Here is a 27,891-nt window from a genome sequence, read left to right as displayed (position 1 = left end):
TATTTTTCATGCATCTCATAAGACAGCAAAATCTTTTTAAAATCAATGTTACATTTGATATGTTGTCAGCGCTGTAATGTAGAAACACAGCAGCCAAATGACTGCTTATCACGAACAGCAACATGATAATAATGCCGTAATCGGTTTTAGCCACTTTGGTTGAGGTAAGTACTGACCAAGCCAGTAGAGATGCCTCTTACGTTCTTCAAAATGTTGCCACGGCATAACTTACATCTATTGAGGATTTCAGTCTCAGCACTTCCACTAAAAGTTAGCATCCAACAGGCCAACAGGCCAACAGGCCAAAAGGCCAACAGTCCAACTCAGCTGTCAGGTTGGAAGCTTGCATTCTGGGTGTAATTTGCTTCTTTCCAAAAGTATTATGGAAGAGTGAAATAAGATATTCAAATGCCACAAGAGTAGAGATCTAACCTTAATATGTTATCACTGAATAATGTTCAGGCAATGAAAAGTTATGAGTAAATAGAAGGGTGGAATTAAAAGGATCACCTTTACATGACTCAGTTAAAAGTAGTACTAATGTAATTTATTTGTGATTAATAAATGTGATAAAAGTGGTGAAGTATTTTGAGATGCTGGTGTTGAAGCGTATCACCTCCTGTCTGAACAATGCCTTGGATTCATTCCAATTTGCCTTTCGTAGCAACAAGTCTACAGCAGATGCCATCTCGCCGACTCTACACAAAACCCTGGAACGCCTGGACAGCAAAGATGCATATATCACATCAAGATGCTCTTTACTGATTATAGCTTGACATTCAACATGATCATCCCCTCAAAACTAATCAGTAAACACAAAAACCTGAGCCTCAACACCCCTCTGTGCAATTGGATTTCCTCACCTCTAGACCGCAGTCATTTTGGATTGGCAAACACATCTCCACCACAATCTCCTTCAAAACCAGACCACTAGAGGGATGTGTATTTACCCCCTGCTCTACTCACTTTATGCCTACGGCTGTATGGCTGAGTACAACTCCAACACCTTACACAAGTTTGGTGATGACACCTCTGTAGTGGGCTGTATTAAAGGAGGCAATGAGATTGAAAACTTAGCTGAATGGTTATTTACAACAACCTCTCACTCAAAGTTAATAAGAACAAGGATCAGAATGTAGGATCTAGGAGAGAAAAATTAGAGGTATATGATCCAGTAATCGCTGGAGGAATCAGAGGTGGAGAAGGGCAACAACTTCAAATTCCTGTTTGTCACCATCTCGGAGGACCTGCCCTGGACTCATTATATACATGTAATTGCAAAGAAAGAACAACAGTGCCTCTACTTCCTCTGGAGTGTGCGCAGGTTCGATATGTTATCAAAAACTTTGGCTAATTTACAGATGTGTGACTTAAAATGCACTGTCTGGCTAAATCAGCCTGGTATGGGTGTACCATACCTTTGAGTGGAAAATCCACAAAAGGCAGTGGACTCAGCCCAGTATATCACAGGCAAAATTCTCCCAACCATTGAGCATATCCATATGAAATGTTACCATCAGACAGCAGTGTCAATTATCAAGGATCTCTGTTCTCGCTGTTGCCATCAGGAAGTGTCTTAGGACTCAAACCACCAGGTTCAAGAATAGTTACTACCCCTCTTTAACAATAGAGGATAACTATACTCATGTAGAGATTCATTTAAGGACTAATGCTCATTATTTATTGCTGTTTATTTATATCTGCATTTGCAGTTTATTTACAGTTGTCAGTTCCTGATAGTTACAGGTTACAGTTACTGTCTATTGATTTGTTTAGCAGTAAAAAATCTCAGGGTTGTATGTGATGTTATGTATAATAAATTTAACTTTGAACTAAATTGAATCCTAACACAGATCTCTGTAGGTCACCACTATAAAATAAGTCATGAATTTGTTCTTTTTCTATTGTAGGTTTTATGCTGGAATACCTCAAAGAGAAACACTTCCTAAAAACATCAGCAAAGTTTACTCCTACAGTGGTTTCAATTTTAATGTATGACAGCATTCACATTGATTATGTTAAACATAATTCAATTTTTTTTAGCATATCCTCTTATTCTTTTATAAAATTGCAGATTCTTATCTCAAGATAAACAATAACATTACAAGAAGAGTACCATATGACAAACTAAGAGAGGAGGCATAATTAGAAGGTAGAGAAAACACTGAAGATGCTGGAATTTAGAGCAAAAAAATGAGAAGTCGTAGGAACTAAATGGGTCAGACAGCATCCATGGCAGGAATGATTAGTCCACATTTTGGGTTAGGTCGCTTTATCAAGACTTTAATGGCCATTTCATGAACAGGTACTTTGCTTGTCAGTGTATCTCATTCACTGTTTTTATTAAACATAGATGGCAGGATCAATTGCCATATATCCAAGTTTCCCAATGATGCCAAGATAGGCAGCAGTGTGAGCAGTTTAGATGGAAGCATAAGGTCTTATAGATGAAATGTTGAAGTAAAGCTGTGTCAGCTGGATTTCAATATAAGCAAGAGTAAGGTCAACCACTTTAAATCTAAATGGAATAAATCAGAATACATTCAGAATTGAAGAGCTCTAAGGAGATCAAGGAATCATGTGCATTGATCATTAATAATAACAAGAAAATTGAATGTTAGCCTTTAGGCCAGAATGAAAAGGGGTTAAATATATAAACTATAGTTTAATGAAATTCAGGACAAGAAGGTAAATTCTAGGCACCGTAATTTCAAGTGATACAAGCTTTGAAGGGAATCACAATATGGATTCCCAAGGCACAGATATTCATACCCTGTCACTTGTGCTATATACTGTAGTAACTGTGCCGTGAACACTGTTTCTGTAGTCCTGTTCTGTTGTTTTCATTTCCTACCAACAGATTTCTACTCCCAAGAGTTGTTATAAAGAGGAATTACAACACTCAAGGTTGCAATTTCTGAAGTGTGGAAGACTAGTGGACAATTTGATCAGTTCATTTAAGAAAACTGATTGTATGGGACAAGAAATTTTTTTATCCATAAATAAATTTTATGAAAAATATGTACAAAATAAAACAATATAAAATATTTTCACATTCTTAGTGATACATTTCGTTACTGCACATTTTAGTCTTATCTAATTAACTTCTTGATAGCACCATTGCCTTGAATGTGGCCCCAGGGATACTCCCATTCAGTTCTTTGAGAGATTTCCCCACTCGCCTCATCCCCCAGTACCCAGTAGTTTAAGAACTCTAGACAGTTGTCTTTCCCCACAAAGCTCTTGCATTGGCGGTCCCAAGCTTCATTGAACCCCCCCCCCCACGGGTAGGAGACTATAACAGGGAAGCATTGTTGAAAGAAATATGGAGCATAGATTCATTCAAATAATGACATTAGGAGGCACTATTAGATGGCAGAAGTTTGCAATTAAAGAAACGTTGAAGAAGGAGGGCACAGGCCTGAAATGTCAGTGATATATCTTTACCTCCTTTTGCACTTTGAGACCTGCTGAGTTCCTCCAGCATTTCTGTGTTTTTACTACAATCACAGTGACTGGAGACTTTCGTGCTTCAGTCCAGATGTCTATAATTATTATCTGTGAATGAAGATCTCAGAATTATTTGAAGGAAATGAGAAAAGGCACCTATCTAGAATTAGGTCACATGATCAGCTGCCATGTCAATGAATGGAAGGACAGGATTGAGAGCCTAATTGGACGACTCCTGCTTATTTTTTTTCCAATGTGCTTTTATGACTTTCAATGTAAGTGTTTCTCCTGAAATAGTATCTCGTAAGTACTTTCACTGATGTCATTCACCATCTCAATTCTGTGATTTTCTTCATGTCTCGATGTTACAGGTCATTCAGTGATATGGTCTTGGAAAAACAAATGATTCAGATGGTGTAGGAAGCTATTATGCTGTGAAGGCAACTGGAAGAGCAATTGAGCCAAGAACTATTGCTGCAGTACTGCAGAATTCCAATTCATCATTCAATATTCACCTCACATATTCTATCTATTTAGGATATTTATAATAGTATTAAATTTAAATTAAAAATTTTAAATTTAAATTTAGACATGCAGCACAGTAACATGCCATTTTGGCCCACGAGTCCGTGCCGCCCAATTTACACCCAATTAACCTACACCAATTAAGTTTCAAACGGTGGGAGGAAACCGGATCCCCCAGGGAAAACCCACGCAGACACGGAGAATGTACTTGTTACAAATATTTCTTTTCTTTTTCAAATTTTATTTTGTAAGCACATGTACCAAAATTGCATACAGAACTAGAAAATTCTATATATCAAAATCAATACATGCTTTTTCATCTTTTTCTCCACACTCCCACCGACACGGAAAAACCCCAAGAAGAAAGCAAAGAAAAGGAAAAAAGAACAAAGAAAGAAAAAGTGAAAAAAGACTGATTTTTAAACAATATTGGATATTACCTTATGAATAAATTGTGACTTACAACTACCATTATATCTTTTAAATAATAAGTATATAGTAAAATAAAAAATTACTTAATAAAAATCCAAGTATATATATCTATATAAAACATAGATAGCATCTAATAAAGTAAAATAAAATGAAATACATTAAGGTGAGGCCAGGGAGTGACAAAGTTCATACTAAATTCTACCAATTGACATATTATAATTACTTATAAAGTTATAACACCAATCTTTTGCATATAAGAAAAGTAAATTTTAAAAAATATCATATTTGTTCTTTAAATTATATGTGATCTTTTCAAAAGGTATATAACTTCGCATTTCACCATCTATCTAATACCAAATCCGTATCCAATTTCCAAGAAACAGCTATACATTTCCTGGCAAATGCCAGCATGATCTTTAAAAATTCTCTTTGAAACTAATCAAATTTTAAATCTGGTCTAAACCTCGATATATCCCCCAAAAGAAACATAGGGTTTCTCGGGAGTTCAACATCTATTACCTGTTGAAGAAAATCTATTAAATTAGTCCCAAAAAAAATTCAATTTGGAGCATGTCCATTGTTACAAATTTTTCAATATATAATGAAGATCCTCAATATTGGCTTTGAATAATAGATTTTAAAACTGCAACAAAAGTGCTGCCTTTATTCAAAGGCTTTGTTAGTATTTAAAACACACTCAGAGCTTAACCATTCAACTGGGAGAAAAAGTATTCATGAGCAAGAGGAAAATGCCATTGAAGCCAAGTCAATCTTTATGATCAGAAAGGCTGAAGGAAGATAGGCTTGCATTATCTTTAATTTGCAAACATTCACTTTAAATTAGAAAAATATCAGAAGTAATCCCACAGGCCCAGTAGTGGAATATTCTGAGTTTGCACAGAGCTTGCTTGGCAAGAAATTCCCCATTCAGAACAAAGGGTTTACAAGAAAAAACAAAGAAAATCCAGGCATCTGTAAATAGAATCCTGCAAAATAGAATACTGGGTTTAGGATTTATATTTTGTAAAGGGAGTGGGAGAATGTTAACACCTAAGAATATGTGAGTTTAAGTTGTGTGAAATTTTAAAGGATAGAAACCTGAATCCTGATACAACCTGCCCACACCCAATTGTTATGCAGGCAAGATCAATGATTATGAAAACAGCTTCAATGGAAGTGCATTACAAGTTTAATGAAACCATAGAAACTACATGACTAAAGGTCAGCGGCCTACTGTGATGGCACCAGCTGTTGAATTAGCGCAGCTTCCTCTCATCCTGCTTTCTTTTTTTCCATATCCTTGTACATTTTTTTCTACTCAACAATTTCTTTGTCATAGCAACCTCTAATTTGTGCCACTGGGCAACCAAAACTATTCTTGGAAGTAGGTTGGAAAGTTTGAGATTCTTATAGGATGGCACATCTCTTATTTAATCAAAATGTTTGTTTAACTCTGGCCTCTACTTCAGGATTGCCAGATTTAGAAATCAACTACCTTCCATTGTTCAACTGATTTAGCAATCTACTGCAATCAGGCAACCTCCCAGACACTTCCAATCATGGCCTGTTAACTGTTCTGAACTTACTACCAAATCGCCCGAACTTCTCCACTGATGCTTTCAGTTATAAGATCTAAAGCCTCCATTTTCTTCTGTTCATCCTCTCTACATCCCAACTGCAGTGTGATGCAAAAGGCTAACTCATCCCACTGCAAGGGTGATTCTCAGTTCAGCTGCTTTCATTACGGACAACTGTTGCATCAGGATTTACTGTCAGGCCATCAGCCTAACATTCCTACAACAAAGGAAATCACTTCGACCAAGTGTCCAAAACACAAATGAACATCTCACCTCCCAAATTTGGTGATACAAACCAGACTGAACTTCTTAAATCTGAGAAAGCTGCCAATATGTTAAAAGGAGCCATCCCACCTTGCTCATGCTCTCTTCTTCCACTGTCCCTCAGGCAGAAGATACACGAGCTTGAAAGCATAAACCTCCAGATTCAAGCACAGTTTTGTTCTTGCTGTTACCAGACTAATGAATGGACCTTTCATTGGTAAAAGATGATACCTCTGCAGTGTTAACTACTTTTCTCTATTCTCTGCCCTTTGTCCTCGTAATACTATACCCTACATGCACTTTTTGACTAACTGTAACATCATACCCTGCACGTTGGTTTTTATTAATACAATATCTGCTGTATTCAAGTTTGAGTAGGCTTGCCTGGGTAACACACAAAACAAAGCTTCTCACTGCATTAAAATAACAACACATTGCTAGAGAAGCTCAGCAGGAAAAAAAAAGTGTACTTTTTCTTCTTTTTCTTTGGCTTGGCTTCGCAGAAGAAGATTTATGGAGGGGATAAAAAGTCCACGTCAGCTGCAGGCTCGTTTGTGGCTGACAAGTCCGATGTGGGACAGGCAGACACGGTTGCAGCGGTTGCAGGGGAAAATTGGTTGGTTGGGGTTGGGTGTTGGGTTTTTCCTCCTTTGCCTTTTGTCAGTGAGGTGGGCTCTGCGGTCTTCTTCAAAGGAGGTTGCTGCCCGCCAAACTGTGAGGCGCCAAGATGCACGGTTTGAGGCGTTATCAGCCCACTGGCGGTGGTCAATGTGGCAGGCACCAAGAGATTTCTTTAGGCAGTCCTTGTACCTTTTCTTTGGTGCACCTCTGTCACGGTGGCCAGTGGAGAGCTCGCCATATAACACGATCTTGGGAAGGCGATGGTCCTCCATTCTGGAGACGTGACCCATCCAGCGCAGCTGGATCTTCAGCAGCGTGGACTCGATGCTGTCGACCTCTGCCATCTCGAGTACTTCGACGTTAGGGATGAGAGCGCTCCAATGGATGTTGAGGATGGAGCGGAGACAACGCTGGTGGAAGAATTCTAGGAGCCGTAGGTGGTGCGGGTAGAGGACCCATGATTCGGAGCCGAACAGGAGTGTGGGTATGACAACGGCTCTGTATACGCTTATCTTTGTGAGGTTGGTTGTTTTTCCAGACTCTTTTGTGTAGTCTTCCAAAGGCGCTATTTGCCTTGGCGAGTCTGTTGTCTATCTCATTGTCGATCCTTGCATCTGATGAAATGGTGCAGCCGAGATAGGTAAACTGGTTGACCGTTTTGAGTTTTGTGTGCCCGATGGAGATGTGGGGGGTGCTTTTATAGAGCAAAGATAAAGATACATAACCAACATTTTTGGCTTGAGCCCTTCATCAAGATATGAGCAAAAGGTAGGCAGGTGCCCGAACATGTAGGTGTCTGCAGACTTTCATGTTTTACTCATTTTGCTGCATCTTGATATGCATGACAATAAACAAATCCATTTGTTTCAATTAATTTGAAAATATTCTTCAGTACTTTTGACTAATTCTGGGCTGCAATGTCAAAGAGGTAGTTGAGCAGGGAAAGATATACAAGAATATGAATAAAGAAGAAAGTAAGATGAGCCGAAGCTGCACTAATTCAAGAGCGAGCCCCGTCACAGTGGGCGCTAACCTTTAATCGTGTAGTTTCTCTGGTTTTGTGAAACTTGCAAATTACTTCAATTGAAGCTGCTTTCATTATGGACAACTGTTGCATCAGAATTTACTGTCAGGCCATCAGCCTAACATTCCTACAACAAAGGAAATATGAAGACAGCACCTTATGGAGCACAAACCTGCACAGTGAGATGCAGAAATGTTAGAAGCTGTTATCACTAATATCCTGCTCATCCACAGCGTGCTCTGCTCTGGAGTTTGCTCAAAAGATCAGTGGTTGGGAAATTGTTGAAGTCGATTGTCAAGGATGAGGTTATGGAGTACCTGGAGGTGCACGACAAGATAGTACAAATCTTGCCTGACAAACCTACTGCAATTTTTTTTTGGAAACCACAAGCAGGCTAGACAAAGGAGATGCAATGTTGTACATTTGAATAGACAAGGTGCTGGCACATGAGGCTACTTAACAAGATGAGAGCCCATAGAATTACAGGAAGGATACCAGCATGGGTAGAGCATTGGCTGATCGGCAAGAAACAGAAAGTGGGATAAAGTATCCTACATAGTTTGCCTACCGGTTACTAGTGGTGTACAGCAAGGGTGGGTGTTGGGGCCACTTCTTTTTACATTGTATGTGAATGATTTGGATTGTGGAATAAATAGTTTTGTGGCTGTCTGCAGATGATACAAAGATAGGTGGGGGCCAGGAAGTGAGGAGGAAACAGATAGGATGCAGAGAGAGACTTAGATAGATTAGAAGAATAGACAAAGAAATGGCAAATGAAATACAATGTTGAAAAATATATGGTCAAGCACTCTGACAGAAGGAATAGGGCAGACTTAATCGGATGGGGCAAAAATTCAAAATTTGGAGGTGCAAGTGGGAGTCCTTGTGCAGGATATCCTAAAAGTTAACTTTCCGTTTTAGTCAGTGATGAAGAAGGCAAATGTAATGTTGCCATTCATATCTAGAGGAATAGGACATACAGTAAGAGCAGGGATGTGATGTTGAGGCTTAAATGGCAGTGGTGAGGTGTCACTTGAAGTATGGCCTACAGTTTTGGGCTCCTTATTTAAGAAAGAATGTGCTGGCATTAGAGAGGATTCAGAGAAGATCCACAAGAGTGATTCCTCGAATGAAGGGACTAGCATATGAGAAACATTGAACAGCTTTTGGACTGTACTCCTGGAATTCAGAAGAATGAGGGGGAACCTCATAGAAGCATTTTGAATTTTGAAAGGCCTGGACAGAGTAGGTGTAGCAAAGTTGTTTCCTATTGTAGGGGAATATAGAACAAGAGGGTACAACTTCAGGATTGAAGAGCACCCATTTTGCCAGAGAGTGGAGAACCGCTGGAATTTGCTACCATGGACACCTGAGGAGGCCAAGTCAGTGGGTCTATTTAAGGCAGAGATTGATAGTTATAATAGTGGGTAAGACGTTGGATAGGGCAGAATTTGTTATGTACGCCCAGTAAAGTTTTCTCAAGCAATGTGTTTATGACTTTGGTGGAGAGGGGGGCCACACTGGGCCTCCTCTTGGAAAGGAGGCAAGACAAGTGACTTAAGTTTCACTGGGGGAAGCACTTTCGGAGCAGTGACCATAATTCTGTTAGTTTTAAAACAGTTCAAAACAGATCCTGTCCACAAGCTAAAGTCCTAAATTGGGGCAAGGCTCATTTTAATGGCATCAGACAGGAACTTGCAAAGGTTGATTGGGAAAGGTTGCTTGCAGAAAAATAGAGATGGGGAGAGTTCAGGGCTTCCATGCCCCTGTTAGAGTGAAGGGCAAGACTGGCTGATGAGGGAATCCTCGTTGATGAGGGTTATGGTACTCTCATCTGTGACCTACCTGCATATTCACTCCTCTAATTTCCCCTCGCTATTGGAGGCCCTTTAGAAATTCCTGTCAACATGATCACTGATCACCCTCATCTCAGTTCTATATCCTTACTGGATGATCCCTCAATGATATGCTCTCTAAGTACTACAACAATGTTCTCTCTAATCAAAAACACAACTTCACCTTCTTCTTCACCTCCACCTGCAGTATCTATATCCCAGAGAATTGAGCTACCAGTCCTGTACCCCCTCAGTCATGTTTCTGTAATAGCTACAATATCCCAGTCACATGTACCAATCCATGCCCTGAATTCATCTACCTAATCTGCCAGACTTCCAACATTAAAAACAGTACATGCAGTTTAGTCGATCAGACCTACTCCACTCCCTGTTCTGCTTGTGCCTGTCGTGTCCACTGAACTTTCTCGGTCTAGACCATAAGACAATATACAAGAGTAGAAGTAGGCCATTCAGCCCCATTAACTTCCACATTTGCCTCAAAATTCTCATATGCCACACTAATCAATGGCAACAGTTCACTTCTGAGGAAATGCATTGACCTTCCATATTAAATTCACAGAAACTTCCTGCTGAGGCGTTCAAGCGTTTTAATTCTTAATTTCTTTTTACATTTAGAGATACAACATGGTAACAGGCCCAAATACACCCACGTGCCCAAATAACTTACTATCACAAATTTTATCAAAATAGCCGTGTACGAGTGTGTCACCACAAAATTGTACAGAGTTTTCCCCAACCAAAAGCCCTAGTTGAACAATGAAATCTGGAACCTGCTGAGAGCCAGATCACAGACATTTAATACCAGAAATCAAGATCAGTACAGGAGGAGATACCGGACAAAAATGGAAACAAGGGATCGGAACGTACAAGTGGATGTCTTTCACTCCCACCCCACCCTCATCTCCCAGCAATTAGACATTGGTCAACACCCCACTCCCCCCCAGAAGTGATTCCAGTTCTCAAGCCTCGGGCAGCACACACCAAAGTTCTGAGGCTGTGCTGGGCCCAAGCTCGTGAGCCGACCTCAAGGTTCACACATGCCCATCGTTATTGAATGAAGATCTACCGGGACCAATGTCTGAAGAGGGCGCACAAAATCAGTGAACCAGTGCGGACTCGAAAGGCCAACGTGGCCTGTTTCCACTCCGTGAATGGTTATATGGTTATACTGCATTGGTTCCACTCGCCAGCCAAACCAGCTTAAACCTTTCCAAGTAGCATTAGAAAATCTCCCTGTCAGGATATAGGCCCCTTTTCAGTTCAAGTGCAATGCCTCCCTTTAGCACAAGCAACCTCTGCCCTAGAAGAGACCCCAATGGCTCAAGAGCCTGAATTCCTCTCTCCTGCATCAGCTCCTCATTCACTTGTTTATCTGCCCTTTCCTCTTATTCCTATCCTCACTAGCATTTGGCACCAGGAATAATCCAGAGTAACATTAAATATTGTGAATGGGAAAATCCTCACCAAACAGACAGCAATATTTTGTGTACAATTTCTCTTAGTTGATGAATTGGCTGCACAAACTGGACTATTTTCTCTGCATTCACTTTTTCTGGTATTTTGCTCAACTTATTGTACATTGCCAGAGTAACTCACAAATCATTTCATGCCTTGAATACCTATTGATGCTAAAGGAAAATTACCAAGGAAAAATTTTTAAAAACGTGTGTGGGTTGAGAAACTGTAAAGTAAAATGGCATATTTCAGTAGATATTAAAAGAAATTCCTTGAACTTACTGACATATCAAATTGAATTTTAAGTCAGTCATGATTCAAACAACCAGCACAGGATCAGAGCTGTTAAAAGGACTGCAGAGCTCTTTAAGAATAATATTTTGCCAAGTCATAGGAAAAATTATGAAAACCTTTGGCATCAATGATTAACAGGAGCTACCATTAAAAAAGGGTTTCGTTCATATGGGTTTGCTATGCAAATAGACCAAGATAAGAGCCATTGTGCCAATGTTTATACTGCACAGGAATTTCCTCTAACCTTTATCTTACCATATCACATTATCCTGCTAATCTTTTCCTACATAAAGTTAATGAAATCTCCCCTTAAGTATATCCAAGATATATGTCTTAACCAAATTCAGAATCAAAGTCAACCTTCAGATTTATTGTCAGAGTACATACATGACATTACATACAACCTTGAGATTCGTTTTCCTGTGGGCCGAGCAGAATTTCTACTTACTGGTAGTGAAAAAAACTGTACTCAAGAAATGTATGCAAAAGTGAGAAATATAAACAAACAAAAAATGCAAGCAAACTATGCAATACAGAAATGAAATATTCAATAATAAGTTAAGTGCAAAGTAAGTGTCCATAAATTATGTTTGTTGTTGAAGAGTCTGATGGTGGAGAGGTAGCAGCTGTTCCTGAAGCTGGTGGTACAACTCATGTGGCACCTATACTTCTTTCCAGATGGCAGCAGCATGAACAGAACATATCTTGGGTGCGGATCCTTGATAATTGCTGCTGCTCTCCAATGGCAGCATTTCATCTAAATTTTCTCGATGGTGGAGAGAGTTTTGCCTGTGATGTACTGGGCTAGGTCCACTATCTATTGCAAGACTTTCCACTCAAGAGGTGTTGGTGCCCCCATACCAGGCTATGATGCATGTGTACTTTCTAATACACATCTGTCGAAGTTTACCAAGGTTTTCAATGTCACCATGAGCCTTCACAAACTCCTGAGAAATTAGAGGCACTGATGTGCTTTTTCATGATTTTAGTGCATTGGATGCAGGAAAGGTCCTCTGAGATCCTGACTCACAGGAATTAAATTTGCTCACCTTCTCCACCTCTGATCTCCAAATAATCACTGGATCATACACCTCTGGTTCTCCCCTCCTAAAGTCCACAATCCTTGGTTTTGGTGACATTGAGTGTGAGGTTGTTGTTAGTACATCATTCAGCCATGTTTTCAATCTCTTTACTATATTCTGACTCATCAACCCTTTTATACAATCCACTGCCAGTATCGTCAGAAATTTGTAGATTGGGGTTATTGTCATCCAGGGCTTCTGGTTAGGGATTTAGTGAGGAAACACTCATCCACAGCTGTTTTGAATAAGTTTGTAATGATTCTGGTGTAATTATCCTGATCTTCAGCTGAGTTCTTGAACACCCCCCAATCCACTGTACTCAAAGCAGTCTTATAACCATTCTTCAGCTTCCCACGACCACCTTCTGGCTGTCCTGATTCTGCTTTTAGGTCCTGTCTGTATGAAGGCAGAAGCTGCACCGCCAGCTGATCCGACTTGCCAAAATACCATCTCCACATCCCATTACTCTTTCCATAAAGAAATTCTTCCTTAAATTTCTCACTGGATTTATTTATGGTTATGGTATTTTTACGTAGAACAAGAAAGGAAATGCAGCACAAAAATAGGCCATCCACCTGATCTGATATGTCTATTTGTACTCAGTGTGGCCTTTCCCTTTCAATTCACCTCATCTCTGACACGTTAGATTTAATTTTAATTCAGGTACCCACCCAATTTATTTTTGTCTTACACTATTCTGGTGGTAACATGCTCCACATATTTTGTATATTTATTAATTTCTCAGACGCACAACATCATTGGAAAGGCCAACATTCAAAGCTATATGCCAAGCACTTGAATCTCCAAGGCATATAATTCTACAAGCCACCTGGTGGTAAATGGGATTAGATAGGCATTTGATGATTGGCAGAGTCAAGGAAGGACCAAGGGTCTGTTTCTACTATGTATAACTCATTGACTCTATGAGACTGATATCCTAACCATTCAATTAATAAATAAATGTCCTTCTTGCCCATTCACCCTCAAGCCATTCAATATTGTAAAGATCACAATTGTGGTGGAGGTTGGTACAAAAGGGACATTTAAAAGACTCTTAGAGAGACACATGGATGTAAGAAAAATCATGCATTATGGGTATGAGGTTGGGAAGGATTAAATTATTTCAGAGTAGGTTTACATAGGTTGGCACAACATCATGGGCCGAAGGGCCAGTGCTCCAAAATTTTACATTCTATGTTCAGGTCACTTGTCTGAAATCTCCCTTCAAGACTGTCCTCATAGATGTGCACTCCCACTTCTGCTATCATCCATTTATTTTAACATTTCTCTGTCACTTCTGCATCCTTTTTGCAATGGAATTCCTTTCACTTAATATTACTGAAATGATTTGTGACTTTTCTCAGAGTTCGATGCATCCTCATCCAGCTTCCACTCCTCACCCTTCTTTATAATGTTGTTTTGTGCAACTCCTCCTTCTGGAATATTGAATGCCTGAATGTCACCTTGCCAAAATAGATGGTATTAGATAGGTGTACAGGCTTTTCCTTGAGAAACTTTGAAGGGTTCCATCCAGGGCTCCTGGGAGTTCAAAGGAAAACTGGCTACAAGCTGAGTGCTGGGGCTGGAGTTTCAGTTCAATTGTCTGGAGCCGAAAATAATCAATGGCTGAAGGGTAGCTGTGGAACAAACTGATGATGGTAATCAAGCAGTGCCGGATGGTTGTAAGTTTGGAAGTGGGAGAGCGAGCTGGGAAAATGGATTGATGGGGAGAAGAGTATGGAGGTGGATAGTGAGAGGGAGACTGTGGCAAAGTGGAGGCAGAATGGGAGAGTTAGAGGAGAATGGATGTTGGAATAAGAGTGCAGGAGGAAGGGCTTAAAAAGGAGTGGTTTTAAGGGTGGGGAAGGATTGAACGCCGAGGGAGGAAATCTGAAGAAGAAGGTGAGGGCAAGAAGAGTGATTGAGTTTAAATTAAGACATACAGGCCCTTCCAGCCCACAAGCCTGTGTCAACCCAATTACATCCCCTGTACATTTTTGGAGGGTGGGAGGAAACTGGTGCACCAGGAGGAAATGTACAAACTCCTGACAGACACCATCTGATTCGAACCCGGAGCATATGACTAGCAGAGAAGGGATTGGACGGAGTCAACATGGATTTACAAAAGGTAAATCGTGCTTGACAAATCTATTGGAATTCTTTGAGATGGTGACAGGTAAAATCGATGGGGGAGAGCCAGTGGATGTGGTGTACCTGGACTTCCAAAAGGCCTTCGATATGGTCCCGCATAAACGACTGGCTTCCAAAATCAAGGCTCATGGGATTGGGGGCAAAGTATTGATGTGGATTGAGAACTGGCTGACAGGTAGAAGACAGAGAGTTGGGATAAATGGCTCGTTTTCTGAGTGGCAGGCGGTGACCAGTGGGGTACCACAGGGATGTGTACTGGGACCCCAGCTGTTCACAATTTACATTAATGATCTGGATGAGGGAATTGGATGTAATATCTCCAAATTTGCAGATGACACTAAGCTAGGAGGGGTTGTGTGCACGGAAGAGGGGGTCAGGAAGCTCCAGTGTGATTTGGATAAATTGAGGGACTGGGCAAATACATGGCAAATGCACTACAATGTGGATAAATATGAGGTTATCCACTTTTGTAATACAAACCGGAGGGCAGATTACTATTTGAATGGCAATAGATTAAGAGATGGGGAAGTGCAGAGAGACCTAGGGGTACTTGTACATCAGTCTCTGAAGGCGAGCATGCAGGTACAGCAGGCGGTTAAAAAGGCAAATGGTATGTTGGCCTTCATATCAAGAGGGTTTGAGTATAGGAACAAGGATACCTTACTGCAGCTGTACAGGGCCTTGGTGAGACCCCAACTGGAGTATTGTGTGCAGTTTTGGTCACCTTATCTAAGGAAGGATATTCTTGCAATGGAGGGAGTGCAGAGGCGATTCACCAGGCTGATTCCTGGAATGGCAGGAATGACTTATGAGGAAAGATTGCGCAAATTGGGATTGTACTCCCTGGAGTTTAGAAGATTGAGAGGTGATCTCATAGAGACATATAAAATTCTGGCAGGACTGGACAGAATGGATGCAGATGGGATGTTTCCAATGATTGGAAAATCCCGAACCCGGGGCCGTGGTTTGAGGATAATAGGCAAACCATTTAGGACCGAGATGAGGAGGAATTTCTTGACCCAGAGGGTGGTGAATCTGTGGAATTCATTGCCTCAGAGGGCAGTAGAGGCAGGTTCATTAAATATATTTAAGAGGGAATTAGATCTATTTCTTCAGTATAAGGGTATTAAAGGTTACGGAGAGAAGGCGGGGACGGGGTACTGAACTTTAAGATCAGCCATGATCTCGTTGAATGGCGGTGCAGGCTCAAAGGGTCGAATGACCTACTCCTGCTCCTATCTTCTATGTTTCTATGTTTCTTTTACTGCACGAATCGCTCTGCTAACCATACTTCCTTGTTGATGGAGAAGACAGGGAGGATTATGCAGTAGTATTTTGCATGTGGGAAGAGTATGAGGAGGCCTACTTTTAGATCATTGGCTGTAATCTTTTCTTCAATGACACTGAAGCAAGACCTGGTTCTGCCTATTCATGTGATAGCAACTGCCATCTTACATTAAAAGGAATTATACACCAACAGTTTCTACTCAACACAGTAAAGTTCAGGACCCAGGATATCTGAGCCTTCATGAACAAACCAAACAATGACAGGCTTGAATAGTAGCACAGCTATTTATTTTAACATTTCAATAGCACAGCTCTGGAACTCTAATGCATCGACATAGATATCATTACCCTGAGTAAACGATGGTAAGCAAGAGAAAGCCAACTCAGGTAGTAGGGAGTCTCCTGCAAAGACAAACCAGAACTTCGTGGGGTTGGCTTTGCTATCAAATGTGAACTAATTTTGTATCTCTGTGATTCACTCTTGGGATAGATTAACACCTAATGAATCTCCATTCCACTCTGCCATGAAATCTGCACACTATGTTCATAAGTACAAATGTCCAAACCTTGGAAGTAACTGCAGAGTCCAATTAGGAATTTTATAATAATCCTGATCCTATTTCCAAAAGACAAAAAGCTGATTCTCTGTAACATATTCTGCACAGGTGTTGGAAAGACGTCATTATGAAGAAATATGAAAAACTGACTTCAACAACTCTTTTGGTAAAATATTTAGAATCAATATCCTGTTATAACAGACATTCTGTCTCAGAATAAAGCTAGAAGAAAAGCTTTCACTGCAGGCATTGACACTGATCCAAATGAAGGACTGCAATGGTGTTCAATCACCTAAGCCACTTATTACTGGTCCTACAACTGTCTAATCCAGTCTGTCTTCTCCATCAAGTTGGCCCCAAAATTCTGCCACAGGAAAAATAATGAAGAAAGCTCCTCTCAAATAACATCTCCCAACCAACCTGACCACACCAACTAACTGCAGAAACTCCTCTGGGCCTGGTCTGGCTTGAAGTGAAACAGAGATTTTTAACCACAAAATATTGAGACTGGGTTGATGAGAAACACCACAAGATCCTTGAACTAAAAATTTGTAAACACAAGGCATTTTTGGCCCGAAAGCACCATCACAACTCAAGGAAAATATTAAAGACCGATGGGTTTCTTAAGAATAACAGCCAACAAAAAATACAAGACTCTTTGAAAAATTTTGGAAAGATATTTCAAAAACTCTATCAATTATACTGGTTATTCAACCTAACTCCTAACTGCTCTTCTCGGAATTACAGATGTAGGTTGTCTACCTACACCTGCATGTTGAGTTATAGCTGTTTCTGCACTATTTGCTAGAAGAGCAGTTTTACTTAAATGGATAGACTCTGATTCTCCTACATTATTTCAATGGTTTTCTCATGCTATGACTTTATTAAATCTAGAAAAAAAATCAGAAGTTGTACTAAATTTGAAAAAACATGGAAACCATTTATTGACTACTTTCATGGGATACAACTGGTATTATTTATGAATTAATTCTTCCTTTCCAGACGTAATATAATTTTTGTTATTTGTAGGTGTGGACTTGAGCTATGTTTTAAACTATTTGACAGATCCTTGAGATAAGCCACTCAGTTTTTTTTAATTTAGTAGATTAGTTGGGGTTTTTTAATATATATATAATTATTTTTTTTATCTTTGTTTGGAGAATTAATTCTAATACATCACATTTTCATTCTAGAATTTATATACTTACACTGTACTACGTAGACTTTGACACACCATTTATTTCTATTCTCCTTATGCAGTGTACATTATGAAATGTTAATAAAAAGATTGAAAAAGAAAAAAAAATATAAGACTCATGAGTTAATGAGCTGATAGCAGATGGAAAGATTGCAGGAAATCCTGCAACTTGCCAACAGTGGTGATGGTTGCAGATTCTTCAGCATTACTGAGACTACCTATGCTCCAAATACCTGAGGATCCACATTACTGAGAGCCAAGAATAGAGGAGAGATCTATAAGGATAGCAACAGTCAGTGTCCTCTTGAAAGAAGACTTGAAGATCTCCTCTAGCAAGATTCTATCTTTGCTGCAAGTCCATTCCATAATGTGTTATCCAGCGCAACCGCAGCAGAGCAAGAGGTTGAAAGAGCTAATTGTTGAAAAGCAAGGGGTTTGGAGCAGAAAAAAACACCACTGAAATAATAAAATCAGGCAGAAAAATGCATCTGGCACAATTTCATGAACTCGCTTCCTCAACTGCAAAGAGGAAAGCATACCAATAAATCTCTGGGACAGAGTAATCATGAATATTCTCAAGAAAGGAGAGAAGTCCAATTCTGATTGTTACAGAATCAGTGGACTCCTGGTGTGTTTCACTGGAAAAGTCATCTCAAGAATCATCTCCATTACCTCCTGATTATAAAAAAAAAGTTTCATCACTTCCCAGCTCACAAACTATGCTTTAAATCTTTTGTTTTCTTGACAAAAAAAGATTTATCTCTACAATAGACAGTATCTCCATGTGCATAATCAAAAATAGCCAAATGGCATTTATGATTTACAGTAAATCTTTACCATGCTGAGCAGACAATACATATGAATTGAAGATTTCACCTGATAGTCAAATGAAGTACACACTGATCTTACAATTGAATATGCCCCTTGACAGAGATATCATTACCCATATTGCCAAGCTATAGATCATAATGATTACCATAAATATTCATGTATAATGCATTTCGTGTATAATGCAACCCCCCCCCCCATTTTTGAGGCAAAAAGGGGGGAAATTTTACCCCCATGTATAATACGACCCCCCTCCCCTCGCCTGCCTAAGTCGCGCTGGTGTGTCTCTCTCCCCCCCCCACTCGCTCAAGTCGTGCAGGCGTCTGTCACCCCTCACCTGCCCAATTCGCGCTGGCGTCTGACGCCAACCCGCCCAAGTCACGCTGGCGTCTCTCCGCCCTCCCGCCCGAGTCGCGCTGCCGTCTCTCCCCCTGCTCCTCCAGTTGGTCTGCCGTCAATGTAGACAGCTGCTGATAATCTTACTTATCGTTAAAACTGGCAGAATTTAAAAAAAAATTTTACTCCCGTGTATAATGCGACCCGTCCTACTTTGAGCTCAAATTTCGGTACAAAAGTTTTCGCATTGTACTCAAATATTTACGGTTAAGTCTTTTAAGATGTCTACTGCTTCCATTCATCAACCACCCTCCACTGTAATAAATCTGGACAGAAGACAGGACAAGAGAAGTGCGTAACAAAGAAGCAGACCAGATGGATCAGAGTCATCATGTACCAGCACTCAGTCTGTTGCCATTACGGAAGACAGCTTAGATAGTTGATTTCAAGCTGGAGAAAACAGAGCAGGTCAAGCAGCATCAATAGGAGACTAAAGGCAGTCAATGTTTCAGGCCAGGACCCTTCACCGGGAATGTCAAAAATCAGCCAGATGTGTAAGGTAAAACATCATGAGATGGGAATGTGTAAGGAGTTACCCTGTACAGGGCTGTAACAAGATGTAAATGCATCCTTGTACTTACAAGATAAGAGAGACATTGATGGATTGAGAGGCAGGAAGCTAGCAGGGAAAGGATAGCAACAGTTTTAGTCATTGGACAAGTAATGATATGATGATGTTCTAAGCATGTATCCAAGGGTATAAAAAATCACCATTTTGCTGATAACGGCAGAATGCATTCTCCGACTAACATGTTTAGTCGCAAGTGTTACAATCCGGTAATAAAGAACAAAGAACCCTGATTTCGACTCAGCCTGGTGTTTGTCTCACTCATTCATGAACAAAGCAGACCTAACAGATGCCTGAATAAAAAGGTGGGTGGGAGAGGAAGGGCTCCCCTCCGCCATCTTTTTATTCAGACAATGCTGAATTTGTCAACACTCATGAAGGGATCAGGCCTGAAATATCAAGACCATATAACTTTCTATGGATACTACTTGACCGCCTGAGTTTCTCCAGCACTTTTGTGTATTGCACTAGACCAACATCTGCAGATTTTCTTTTTACCAACAGCATGCAAGCTCCCTTCCATTTTATCTGGAGATCAAAACTGGACTGTGTACCCAAAGATTTGAAGTACAAAATTTGAGAGAGAGAAAATGCATTGAACATGGTGCTCTAGGTATACAACTAGATAATAATCTAGGCCATCTGTACAAACTAAATTATCAGCCATTAATGAAGAAATTCCAAGACGACTTAGAACATTGGAAAGACTTACCACTAAAACTGTTAGGAAGGATAAATTGCATTAAAATGAATATCTTCCCAAGGACACAATACCTATTTAAATCGTTACCAATTCACCTAACAGAGAAATTCTTCAAGGAACTAAAGAAAATAATAAGGAAATTCTTATGGAAAAGGGGGAAACCGAGGATAGTGCTAGATAAATTAACAGAATGGTACAAACAAGGGTGCTTACAGCTACCAAACTTTAAGAATTATTATAGAGCAGCACAATTAAGATACCTATCAGATTTTTATCAAACAGATTGGACCAGATTAGAGCTAGATAAAATAGGGGAGAAGGTACCTGAACATATACTATATAAGTGGGATGAAAAGCTGGTGCAACATAGGAATTCACCAGTACTGCACCATCTACTCAACATTTGGAAGAAGATTCACATAGAAAAGGAATAAAACAAATTATCAACTAACAAAATTAATATTGACGCAAAATCAACTAATCCCTTTCACAATAGATAACCTTTCCTTTAGAGAATGGGAGAGAAAAGGGATCAAAAGAATAGAAAATTGTTTTTCGGGAAATAAATTATTATCTTTTGAACAAATGAAGGACAAATATGGTGTTACTCACGGTACAATGTTTGCATACCACCACTGAAAACCTACTTGAAGGACAAATTGGGAAGCAGACTGAGGTTACCAGAAGGAAGCAATTTTGAATATGTGATTACAGACACAATGATAATTAAAAGATTTATAACAAACATGTACATCAAACTGCAAGAGAAAGAGAACGAGGAAACAAGCTGTAAACCCAAACAAAAATGGGAACAAGATCTAAACATAAAGATAAAGAATGAAACATGGGAAAAGCTATGCTCCAGAACATTGAGAAATACAATAAACATGAGGTTACACATGATATAATATAATTGGTTACACAGGCCATACACCACGCCCCAAAAGTTAAATAAATGTGACCCAACAGCATGAGACAGATGTTTTCGTTGTAAGAAGGAAACAAGAACCACAGTACATGCAATTTGGGCATGTGAGAAAGTGGAAAAGTTTTGGGAAGATCTAAATCAGGTATTAAATAAAATCACGAAAAGCAACATACCAAAAAATCCAGAGATCTTTCTTCTAAGTAATATAAGAAGTAAAGAACTTGGACTCGATTTAGATGGAGCACAAAAAAGATTTATTATGATAGCCTTAGCTGTAGCAAAAAAATGTGTTATGTCAACCTGGAAATTAGCAGATAGCCTGAGAATATAGCAATGGTACATAGAAATGAATAAATGTATTCCATTGGAAAAAATAACATATAATTTAAGAAATAACATCACAGTATTCGAACAAATTTGGGAACTGTACATGGAACACAACGGAGAATTCCTACTGCGGACCTCCACCGCCTAAAATGACAGAAGGAGAAGACAAAATGAACTGACCCACTATGTAAAAGTAGAAGACACAAATTTCTTGTTTATTAGGTTGAACATTGAGTGGGTGGGGAGGGGGGTGAAGGAGGGAGGGGGAAAAAGGGGAGAAAATGACACTGTGTATATTCAAGAGGGAAATGTTTGTATGTATTTTGGTTAATATGGTCCATAGTGTGAAAAATTTTTTTAATTAAAAAAAAAACATGGTGCTAATCTGGTAACTACCTTCATACATGTCTGCACCAAATTGTGCTTCAATCCAAACACCAAGTGTCACTGAGGCCCCCTGGAAATGGAGGTTGTAAATCCCAGGTGGACTATGATTGGCTATTTGCTAGAATCCCACATCACCAGAATTTTCATGAAGCATCAAGATATTGCTCATCAGTTGATCCAATCCTTCCATCACAGAGTGTCTCAGTCCCACCATATCTGGCCATTTTCTCCAAGGACTGTTGTCGGGCTTGTACATTGAGACAATAAGCAATGAACTAGAAGATTATCAATTTGCTGAAATTTGCCCATTGGTTTTCCAGAAAATTTCCAGTCATCCAATGGAAGTAGTTGCCCATTACAAATGTTGCAGATTGACACATTCTGAGATCCAAGACTTTGTGCTGAGCAATGAACTAAAATTTGAAGCAGAAAATATTACTGATAGAAAATGTGAAAAGTAAATTGATATGAACTGATTTAATATGAAACTAATGTAATGTTAATGGATTTCTCTGTCTTGTGTTAATGATGGTGACAACTATACTAGAGAATTTTAAAAAATGAAAAATAAAAATTTTGGAAAAGTTTCTGCAGTTTATTCAGATAAAATTGATGAAGCAAAAGGACAATTGATGGAGCTAATTGAGGTCAGCCATCTTTTCCTTTGTACCTTCTCCATCTCTGCTCAGTCATTTCCATCCTGTCATAAGTTTTTAATATCTATTTTGCTGGTATTATGATTCTCATGCCATTTCTGGTCAGATCAGGACAAATTTATTCAGGTTCATGCAATTAAAGTTGGATTCAAAGCAAAACTACCTGCAGGATAAATGAACATAGTTTAAGTCTACCAAGAAGCACACAATACAAATGAAGAAACAAATTTTCTTTCCTTGGATTGGGTAAACAAGATACAAAGTATAAATTCCAAATTTTGTTGCATTTATGCTGTGAATTATGCAATATAAATATTATTTAACTTAAAAGCAGGATTGGAGTTAAAAAGGAATCCTGATTTTCCAGAATTTGCATCTCAGTGTGTTGAAATCAGGCTCTTCATAAAAATTGCCTTGAGTATTGAAGTCTGTGTCTTGCTATCACACTTCAAACACACCTCGCCAATCATTTTTCACAGGCTTGTGCTTTGGCACCAATGCATTGCACTAATGAAGGATATTTTAAAGAAGGCAAGTCTGCATGAGAGAATTTTACTCGCTGCGGCAACATAACAGAACCATCTGAAATATCAGTTGACTACTATTCTCATCTCCTTGGAGTCAGTGGCATCACTAAAGGGTTGCAGGGTGACACCTTCAGAGAGGATGACCCCAAAATGACAGTCTATAAAAGTTTTGTACAGTGTTTCAGCAGAATTTTTTTTTTTAAATAAAAATATTCCTTAGGTTACAACAACAAAAACATTTTTTGTAAGCCCATCTTAAACGTATCAATATACCTACAAGGCTAAAAACTTTATGCCAATTTATTTTTTGAAAATTCTAATGCGCTCCAGTCAGAGCTGTCAATATTACCCAATTACAATGATGCTTTGAATCACGTGGTTTCATCTGCAAGTGCTACAAGCATGTGCTGTTGTTTTCGTTGCTGCTGGTGTTTTATAGTCGCTGCTTTTGTCAAATTTTCTGGTGTTTTGGCTACCATATTGTGGTAATTGTATTTATAAACCTATATCAATAACCTTTTTTGAGAATTAAGTATTAATTTTGCTAGTTATTTATCTCACTACTCAGTAATAGATGGGAATTATGATTTACGAGTAATGTTAGTACAAAAAAAATTACCAAGGATTCTGTATGGTCTGGTTCAGGAGAAGGTCCAATTGGTTGAGAGGGAGGAGAAGGGGGAGAGGGGGAGTGACACCATGAATTATCGCATTGGGTGACACCAACCCTAAGGATGCCACTGCTTGGCATTTACTCTTCCTCGGCTTTATGCTGATCAAGGGGGGGGGGAGGTGGAGGGGGTGACACCAATCCTAAGGATGCCACTGCTTGGCATTTACCCTTCCCTGGCTTTATGCTGATCGAGGGGGGGAGGAGGTGGAGGGGGAGACACCAATCCTAAGGATGCCACTGCTTGGCATTTACCCTTCCCCAGCTTTATGCTGATCGAGTGGGGGGAGGAGGTGGAGGGGGTGACACCAATCCTAAGGATGCCACTGCTTGGCATTTACCCTTCCCCGGCTTTATGCTGATCGAGGGGGGGGGAGGAGGTGGAGGGGGTGACACCAATCCCAAGGATGCCACTGCTTGGCATTTACCCTTCCCCGGCTTTATGCTGATCGAGGGGGGGAGGAGGTGGAGGGGGTGACACCAATCCCAAGGTTGCCACTGCTTGGCATTTACCCTTCCCCGGCTTTATGCTGATCGAGATGGGGGGGGGAGGAGGTGGAGGGGGTGACACCAATCCTAAGGATGCCACTGCTTTGAATTTACCCTTCCCCGGCTTTATGCTGATCGAGAGGGTGAGGAGGTGGAGGGGGTGACACCAATCCCAAGGATGCCACTGCTTGGCATTTACCCTTCCCCAGCTTTATGCTGATCGAGGGGGGGAGGAGGTGGAGGGGGTGACACCAATCCCAAGGATGCCACTGCTTGGCATTTACCCTTCCCCGGCTTTATGCTGATCGAGGGGGGGAGGAGGTGGAGGGGGTGACACCAATCCTAAGGATGCCACTGCTTGGCATTTACCCTTCCCCGGCTTTATGCTGATTGAGAGGGGGGGGGAGGAGGTGGAGGGGGTGACACCAATCCTAAGGATGCCACTGCTTGGAATTTACCCTTCCCCGGCTTTATGCTGATCGAGATGGGGGGGGGGAGGAGGTGGAGGGGGTGACACCAATCCTAAGGATGCCACTGCTTTGAATTTACCCTTCCCCGGCTTTATGCTGATCGAGAGGGTGAGGAGGTGGAGGGGGTGACACCAATCCCAAGGATGCCACTGCTTGGCATTTACCCTTCCCCGGCTTTATGCTGATCGAGGGGGGGAGGAGGTGGAGGGGGTGACACCAATCCCAAGGATGCCACTGCTTGGCATTTACCCTTCCCCGGCTTTATGCTGATCGAGATGGGGGGGGGGAGGAGGTGGAGGGGGTGACACCAATCCTAAGGATGCCACTGCTTTGAATTTACCCTTCCCCGGCTTTATGCTGATCGAGAGGGTGAGGAGGTGGAGGGGGTGACACCAATCCCAAGGATGCCACTGCTTGGCATTTACCCTTCCCCGGCTTTATGCTGATCGAGGGGGGGAGGAGGTGGAGGGGGTGACACCAATCCCAAGGATGCCACTGCTTGGCATTTACCCTTCCCCGGCTTTATGCTGATCGAGGGGGGGAGGAGGTGGAGGGGGTGACACCAATCCTAAGGATGCCACTGCTTGGCATTTACCCTTCCCCGGCTTTATGCTGATTGAGAGGGGGGGGGGAGGAGGTGGAGGGGGTGACACCAATCCTAAGGATGCCACTGCTTGGAATTTACCCTTCCCCGGCTTTATGCTGATCGAGATGGGGGGGGGGAGGAGGTGGAGGGGGTGACACCAATCCTAAGGATGCCACTGCTTTGAATTTACCCTTCCCCGGCTTTATGCTGATCGAGAGGGTGAGGAGGTGGAGGGGGTGACACCAATCCCAAGGATGCCACTGCTTGGCATTTACCCTTCCCCGGCTTTATGCTGATCGAGGGGGGGAGGAGGTGGAGGGGGTGACACCAATCCTAAGGATGCCACTGCTTGGCATTTACCCTTCCCCGGCTTTATGCTGATTGAGAGGGGGGGGGGGGTGGAGGTGGAGGGAGTGACACCAATCCTAAGGATGCCACTGCTTGGAATTTACCCTTCCCCGGCTTTATGCTGATCGAGGGGGGGAGGAGGTGGAGGGGGTGACACCAATCCCAAGGATGCCACTGCTTGGCATTTACCCTTCCCCGGCTTTATGCTGATCGAGATGGGGGGGGAGGAGGTGGAGGGGTTGACACCAATCCTAAGGATGCCACTGCTTTGAATTTACCCTTCCCCGGCTTTATGCTGATCGAGATGGGGGGTGAGGAGGTGGAGGGGGTGACACCAATCCCAAGGATGCCACTGCTTGGCATTTACCCTTCCCCGGCTTTATGCTAATGAAGTTCGTTCATGAAACGTGTGTTCTCTGCACGGATAGGGAACGAGGGTAAAGTGGGAGCTGGGGATTCAGTGGAAGTGGGGTACTCACTGAAAGCTGCAACAGCCAAGGAGAGAGTGACGACGATGGAACTCCAGGACACCCACAATGCCTTCCTGCGGTAACTCTGGGCTTCGTGGGGTTTCAGCCTCTGACTGCTTTCCAGCAAACCTAGAACCAGGAGAGAAAGGAAGACATCCTCTTACATCCCTGCCTGTCTTTCTTGCTGGTGATGGCAAGAATCCAGCTCGGTGGAAGGCAGGGCGATTTTTATTATGTGCACAACCGTCTAGTTTGGACTAGACTCCTGGGCTGGTGTTAAGTTTTCCTCCATTCATTTTCCGTTTCATCCTTGGTGCATTCCACAATCTGTACCCAGGTCCTCGCCATTCGAGCTGCTGAAGGTGCAGGCAGCTGCACTTCGCCTCAGAAAGCGTAAACGAAGCAGGCGAATTTGCTCAATAGAAAGGACATTTTTACAGCTTTCTGTTTCAACTGTGACCTTTGATCATTCGCTAATAAAAAAAAAGTTTTCCTGCTTCTAATGAGTAACCGGCAAGTCCTCTCTCTCTCTCTCTGATTGAAAACACAATGCTGAAGAAACTCGGCAGGTCAAACGGTGGACTTTATCTCACAAAGACAAGCGGCGTTTCGTGGGTGGGTTCGGGCCAACGGTTCAGACGCCAGACCCTCGAGCCCGAAACGCTGGTCCTGGATGCTGCATGAAGTGCACTGAGTTTCTCCAGCATCGTGTCAATCCGGCAAGACTTTCGGACTTCCCTCACTCCGCTTTCTGCTCCGGCTCTTCCAAGGCGCCTGGCACCGACTCGCCCAGCCTCCCGGGGCCACGATCCCCCTCCCCCCCTCCACCCCATCCCACCCCACCCCACCCCACTCACCTCGGTTCTCCACCGTCTCGCCCAACTGCGCGCTTTCACTCATTCGCATTTCGCTGCCTTTCTCCATCTTGAACTGTTCCTTCGGCTGACTCGGTCTGGAGGAGCAACGGCTGTTCCCGCCTTCGGTGACCGGCTGGTCGCAGGAAGGACCGGCGAGCTCTGGAGGTGAGTCCATCGGCTGAAGGGCGCGGAATGCCTCACGCTGGCGAGAGATCTGGCCGGAGAGGAGAGGGAGGGAGGAGAAGGGAGGGAGGGAGGAGAGGGAGGGAGGGAGGAGAGGAGAGGGAGGGGTTTCCACGAGAGCACACGTTCCCGGTTTCTCAGCACGGACCTGCAAACCAACGGGACACCGAGAACGGACGCACATGAGCGCACCCTTTCAGTCCCTGAGATGGGCTCAGGACAAGGCGAGATGCTCTTCAACTTCGTCTGGCTGCGCCTGCAACGCTGGCATTTATGTAACCCAAAGGGGCGGTTCGTCCAGTTAGTTCCACATCTAATTTTTTTTTTGGGGGGGGGGGGGTAAGACCACAACAAAACATCTTCTTTGCGAACAGGCGGCCGTCCGTGGCGCGGTTAAACCCCGACTCGACAAAACAACAGACACTGTTGCTTAATTGGCATCAAGCAGGGAAAGGAAATGCTTGCGAGTGATCAGTGGTGAATGAATTGTGAATCTATAGGGGGGGGGGGAGAAATAACAGCAGAATTCCTTATAAAACAAAACTTCTGCCCACTATTATTCCAGGGGTGGATTTGTCGATCGAGGATTGCGTGACAGGTGAACGGCGTTGCAGATCCCGGGGAGCGGGGAGCTTTCCTTTCCCGCGGGGTGGGGGGGGGGGGGGGGTCATTGGGCCAATGACTTTGCTCGGTCCCGGATCAATTCTAACTCTTCTGCAACTGTC

General features: G+C 41.8%; 1 protein-coding gene across 1 annotated transcript in view; it reads right to left on the bottom strand.

The window, feature by feature from the left end:
- Positions 1-27,592, bottom strand: part of tmem163a (transmembrane protein 163a) — a 132,450-nt gene extending 104,858 nt beyond the window's left edge. The window contains exons 1-2 of the mRNA XM_069935205.1: positions 26,984-27,592; positions 26,136-26,255 (exon numbers count right to left, since the gene is read on the bottom strand). Of these exons, the coding sequence (XP_069791306.1) occupies positions 26,136-26,255; positions 26,984-27,350 (487 nt within the window). The 5' untranslated portion in view covers positions 27,351-27,592. The remainder of the gene's footprint in view (positions 1-26,135; positions 26,256-26,983) is intronic.
- Between the last annotated feature and the right edge of the window lie 299 nt (positions 27,593-27,891).

This window comes from Narcine bancroftii, chromosome 4 (assembly GCF_036971445.1).
Source record: "Narcine bancroftii isolate sNarBan1 chromosome 4, sNarBan1.hap1, whole genome shotgun sequence".
NCBI classification, from domain to species: domain Eukaryota; kingdom Metazoa; phylum Chordata; class Chondrichthyes; order Torpediniformes; family Narcinidae; genus Narcine; species Narcine bancroftii.
This window is presented reverse-complemented; position numbering and strand designations above follow the sequence as displayed.